General features: G+C 36.8%; 1 protein-coding gene across 2 annotated transcripts; it reads left to right on the top strand.

Annotated features, from left to right (window-relative positions):
- The first annotated feature begins 600 nt into the window (after positions 1–600).
- On the top strand, positions 601–5,581 carry LOC145631636 (WD repeat-containing protein YMR102C-like). 2 transcript variants are annotated; one of them, XM_081683757.1, is made up of 8 exons: positions 601–915; positions 1,479–2,673; positions 2,760–2,850; positions 2,952–3,109; positions 3,216–3,267; positions 3,627–3,703; positions 3,813–3,906; positions 4,014–5,581. In XM_081683757.1, the coding sequence occupies exons 2-8, from the start codon at positions 1,558–1,560 to the stop codon at positions 4,550–4,552; spliced, it is 2,127 nt and encodes a 708-aa protein (XP_081539883.1). In that variant the 5' UTR covers positions 601–915; positions 1,479–1,557; the 3' UTR covers positions 4,553–5,581. The 2 variants fall into 2 exon arrangements, with proteins under 2 accessions (XP_081539883.1, XP_081539882.1); XM_081683756.1 differs by having other exon boundaries at positions 602–915; positions 1,488–2,673.

Below are 5,581 nucleotides of genomic sequence, written 5' to 3'. Positions count from 1 at the left end.
CATTTACACAATGTGAAAAAGTAGAGAAATATCGATTACCTAAAATTAATAATAAAAAATATACCTTTTTTGTTTCCCGGTGAAAGAGAAGGAAAAACACCAATAATACAAACTACAAAATAAGCAAACTACGTAATAACGCAAACAAATGTAAAGCTAAGTGTCAAACTAGGCACACTTTAGAGTGTTTATACTAATGTAAATTATCGCTCTATGTCAATAAAATATACGCAAAATACGTTAGGATTTCATATCTCACAAGATCGGGAAATTAATGTTTTCAACTTTCAAATTTAACATGCTATATCTAAATACCATTAACATAATAATAATAATAATAATAAAAAAAAAAATCTCATGACAAGATATACAAGTATTTACAACTTTTAAAGAGTATAGGTTAAATAGTGGTAATTTTCTTACAAAATTTTACTAGAGGTTAAATATATTGCCTTTCCAAATTGAATAGTTGTGTAATAAAATTGGAAAATTACTTGCGAGTGATTTATTTATTTATTTATTAGGGAAAAGTTGCGAGTAATTTATAAAACCCACACCTTCCTCTTTCTCTCTCGTTTCTTGGACCCTCCATTTTTCTCTCACTAAAAAAAATTACGGTAAGAAAAAGCTTCCTCACATAAAACCAAAATAATAAAGGAAATTAAAAATCCCTTTCTCCAAATAGTACTGATTTTCTAGTTTTTATAATAAATTATTTATTTTCCTTTTTATTTTTCCCATGTACTATAATTTTCTATTTCCTGGTAGTTCTTCTGTATCATGCTTTGCTTTGGTTTGCTCTTTCTTCTTCTTTCCTGGAGCCATCAAGTTTCTAGATAGCTCCAAATTTCATCTTCTAAATGTTGGATCAACCTACTTCCTACTCTGATTTCTCGGCAAATTCATAATCTTTTTGTAAGATTCCTTCTTTTCCCCCTTTTAATTTCTGGCTCACATGTAATTAATTTTGATTTCTGGGTTGTTTCTGAGTGGAATTCAATCGAATTATAGGATTTTTGAAGTGGTATTACTTTGATTTGAATTTCTGATGATGGGTTTTTGTCAAGGGTTTTTAGTTGATGGATTTTTTTGATTTTTTCTAGGGGGTTATTTTACTGGAAAATGCAAGTAGGGTTTATATGATTTCAATTCCAATTTTAATTTTAAAAATTAAAACTTTTGAAAGCTTAATTATTGAGAAATTTGACCATTTCCAAATGTTGAGTGTTGCGGTGCTAAAAGACCAGGTTCAGTTAGTTTATTGGATCGGGATCCTTTGTTAATATTGATTGTGTTTTTGTGCTTATTTCTAGAATTGTTTTATTTGGAGCAAATATAATAATATTGGTGCAAAAATACTGGTCTTGGAATTTGTGTGTCTATATGTTGTTTATGAGAAAAATCAATTAGTTTTACTTTATTATCTGAATTTTATATAGTATTAAATCTTTGCTCATTTGGGAATTTCTTGTTTGGAGGAAATTCAGGAGTTTGCACATTGCCGAGGTTATATAATAAAGTTGGTTACTTGAGGAGGGGTTTGATGGGTTGAGGCTTATGCTCAAGCAAACAATGGATACTTGCAGTGATCCTGGTGAAAACCAGTTTTTTGATGCTCTTGAAGAGATTATTGATTCGGGTTCCGATTGCGATTTGCGTTCGAGTTCTTCCCGGGAAGCTAGTTGTTCTGTGTCTAGTAGTGCACAATTTGATGTGTGGATACAAAATCCAGAAAGTGTTGAATCTCGTCGTAGTAAATTCTTTAATTGGTTGGGGTTTGATGTAAATAATAAGTTTTCTGGTGATTGTTGTGAAGAAAGTTGTGATTCTGAAATTGAGGTTGATAGGATTACAAATGTTAATGGTAATGAGCTGAGAAACAGAAGATTTGAGTGTCAGCTTTCGTCGAGCAGGCATCCTGTATCATTCTGTTCTTTTGATGATACGGAGTTGTCTGGAAATCTGACTCATAAGGAAAATGTAGGTGAGGGATTGAAGGGCAATGTGGTTGTTGAAAACCACGAATCGCGTTCAGATGATGCTGTCAGAGCACATCAGTCTGAGGGCAGTTTGAGCTCTTCTTCGTCGAGTGAAGGATTTTCACCTGTTGAAAACACAGAAATGAGCAGTTCAGTGGGTCCTACCAAGAAGGTGAAGAAGTGGTGGTTGAACAGATTACGCAGCTTTAATTGTGTTATGGAGGGAGAACCTGAATCATGTAACTGTGATTCATCTGCTAGGGGAGGAATTCAGAGAGTGAAGGTTCATCAAACAAAGAAACAGTCAAAGGAATTTTCAGCCCTATACTATGGCCAGAACATCCAAGCTCATAAAGGCGCGATTTTGACAATGAAATTCAGTCCTGATGGGCAATTCTTGGCTAGTGCCGGGGAGGACAGAATTGTACGCGTGTGGCAAGTGGTGGAGGATGATAGATCGAATGAGATCGACATTCCGGAAATGGATCCATCATGTGTGTACTTCACAATGAACCATCAATCTGAATTGAAACCCCTCAGCCATGATAAAGAGAAAAACAGCAAATTGAAGAAAACTTCTGATTCAGCCTGTGTGGTTCTTCCTCCAAAGGTGTTTCGGATATCGGAAAAGCCATTACATGCGTTTCAAGGCCATAGGAGTGAAGTATTGGATCTATCATGGTCCAAAAATGATGTAAGTGATTGCATATAAGGTATTGTGTACTTTTTTTTTTTATTGCTGTGACACTCGTCTAATTACATCTATTGCTTGAAATGCAGTGTCTCTTGTCAGCATCAGTGGATAAAACTGTTCGTTTGTGGCGAGTGGGAACCGACCATTGCCTTAGAGTCTTTCCACATAATAACTATGGTAATTTTTCAAGAATCTTGTTATATATATATTGTATTATGCAACTCTTGATTTTTATCATCTGCTTATAAGCTTATTGAGTTAATTTGGTCTTGATGCAGTAACATGCGTTCAGTTTAACCCTGTTGATGACAATTGCTTCATTAGCGGGTCAATAGATGGGAAGGTTCGCGTTTGGGGATTATCTGATTGTAAGGTTGTCAATTGGACTGAGACTAAAGACATAGTAACTGCCGTGTGTTATCGCCCTGATGGCCAGGTACATTGTCTGTTTGCTGTCTGAAATATTTTCAAATTTATTGTTTAGTCTCAAAATGCTACCGATCTTCTATGTAGTAAACTTATAAATTGTGCTCCTGTATCAGGGAGGAATCATTGGGTCGATTGCAGGGAGTTGCCGTTTTTACAGCATATCAGGTACTAAATATTGCTAGATACCTGTCCCGGCTGTTTTAAATGCAACTCTAACCATTATGTATTCCATTGGGTATGATGTAAACTTGTATATATCTGCTTTCACAGAGTGTGATCAGTGCAATTATAAACAAATAATGTTGAGAAAAGAAATTCAAATAGAAACTCGGTTACTGATTTAACAGATCTAATTTTGGTATAGAGGATGTCTAAGATAGGCTAGTAAAGCAAAGTATGTATATCGCTCCTGATAATCATGTAGTGGTGAAACTTTAGTCTTTTCGTTAGGTGGTTAATGAATTGTCTGGAGGATTTAGTTTTTGAAAGAGATTTGTTGAAGTGTGTTCCCTTCTGTGTTTCAGATAATCAATTGGAGCTAGATGCTCAGATCTTTTTGCACAATAAGAAGTCATCTGGGAAACGGATAACTGGTTTTCAGGTATTCATCCTTTCTTGGTTATTACCAATTTCTCCTTCTATTATAGAGTATATTCTATTCGTTTGGAGTAATCTGTCATGGTTCTCATTAAAAAGTTTCTTCTATGCAGTTCTTTCCTCAAGACCCAAACAAAGTGATGATCTCATGTGCTGATTCACAAGTTAGGATTCTTCAAGGGGTGAATGTGATTGGAAAATACAAGGGTGAGTTTTTCATTAGACACCCGGATTTTTGGCAAGACTTATCAGTGTTTAAAAACAGTTTATAAGTTCCTTAATTGATTTGTATTCTTTTCCCTTCTATTTTCCAGGCCTTCGAAGAACTGGTGCTCACTGCACTGCGTTTTTCACTGCTGATGGAAAGCATATAGTTGCTGCATCTGAAGACTCCAATGTCTATATTTGGAAGTGTAATGATCAGGACTACACCGACTCGTCAAAGACAAAGAAGATTAAGTCTTCTGAGCGGTTTCTTTCCAATGCGTCTGTTGCACTACCTTGGCCAGGGCTACAAAACGATGTCAACAGAACTCAGTGGCGTGATGGTGCTTTTAATGGTTTGCCTCATGGTTCGCGCCCTTACTTTTCTCCACCTCATTTCTCCTGTAGGCAGGATTTCTTCTTAGAGCTGTATCATCCTAAAGGTTCCGCATTATGGCCCGAGGAAAAGCTTGTCTCCCCAAGCCGTTCTCCCAGTTTAACATCTTCAATGCACAAATCTGAGTACAGATTTCTGAAAACTTGTCAGAGCAGATCTGATTCCAATGCATGGGGAATGGTTATTGTAACTGCTGGATGGGATGGCAGGATCAGATCATTCCATAATTATGGATTACCAGTACCCCATTGAAATTCCTGGTTTTAACAATATTTCAGGAAAAGTTGGAAAAATACAGTGGGGTGCATCGCGCTTTCTGGTGGGTCCATGCCAGATATCTCCGCTTAGCCTCTTGCTATAATGCGATGCTGAGGTTAGCCTATTACGGATGCTAATCACGGGCAAATCCCAACATAATCATATGATTCTTCCATTCATTTACCATGAGAATTTAGCGTGAGGTGGCCCAGAAAGGAGCAATTCATGTGCTTAATTTTGGCTATTTGGGATTGCATATCCATGTGATAGGAGCATATTTAAGCTTTGTGGGGTCTTTGAGTGGAACCTCTTTTGATATCTTCCTCTTAAAATTGTGTGGAAGGTGATTGCAAAACTGGTGGGTTTTATCCCCGGGAGGAGGAAATTTTTGGAGTGGGGAAGCCTCAGCCTTTATGCTATATTGGCTGTTATAGAATGATTTAAATTCGCCTGTCCGCCATTTGGATGTTGTCCCCATGGTTAGGCCCAGGCACATTTGGGTTTAAGAAAAAGTTTAAAAGAGCTGGTGGGGTTCAATGGGGCTTGGCTCATCGGTCCGTTGCTAAAAAGTGGAGATCAACCCATGTTCCTGTTTGGTTGCAAGTCAACATCCAGCATTAGTATACAAGTGTTCAAGACGAGAGAGCAAGAATGACATTTTTCAAGCTGTAGGTAGGAGGAATGCAGCATATAGTCTCTGCTATCTGCTGGTAAATATACCCTTTTTTCGGGTTAAATAGAGAGTCAAATATGTGTGTTTAGGACAATTACTGACATTTTATGTACTAACACCATAGTTTAGGATTTACTAGATCTATCAGGTTAGATCTTCGGTCTATGCAAATTGTAAGTTAACTTGTGTAAATGAATTCTTTTTTTTTTGGTCACCCTCCTACCCTTTCGGGTCATGTAAAGGCACAATGGCCAATACAACGATTAAATTGGGGGAGGAGGATTCGAATACTGGATCTAATGTATCCAATATCCCGGTCTATATATGAAGATGAGAGTGTACTTGGTCTA

Source organism: Chenopodium album, chromosome 5 (assembly GCF_948465745.1).
Source record: "Chenopodium album chromosome 5, dcCheAlbu1.1, whole genome shotgun sequence".
NCBI classification, from domain to species: domain Eukaryota; kingdom Viridiplantae; phylum Streptophyta; class Magnoliopsida; order Caryophyllales; family Amaranthaceae; genus Chenopodium; species Chenopodium album.
This window is presented reverse-complemented; position numbering and strand designations above follow the sequence as displayed.

What these genes read in the sequence shown, in the direction of transcription:
- LOC145631636 (XM_081683757.1), top strand. Translation starts at nt 1,558, where the DNA reads ATGCTCAAGCAAACAATGGATACTTGCAGTGATCCTGGTGAAAACCAG. An exon ending in TATCATGGTCCAAAAATGAT is followed by an intron (nt 2,674 to 2,759) that starts GTAAGTGATTGC and finishes CTTGAAATGCAG; the next exon opens with TGTCTCTTGTCAGCATCAGT. An exon ending in GTTATCGCCCTGATGGCCAG is followed by an intron (nt 3,110 to 3,215) that starts GTACATTGTCTG and finishes CTCCTGTATCAG; the next exon opens with GGAGGAATCATTGGGTCGAT.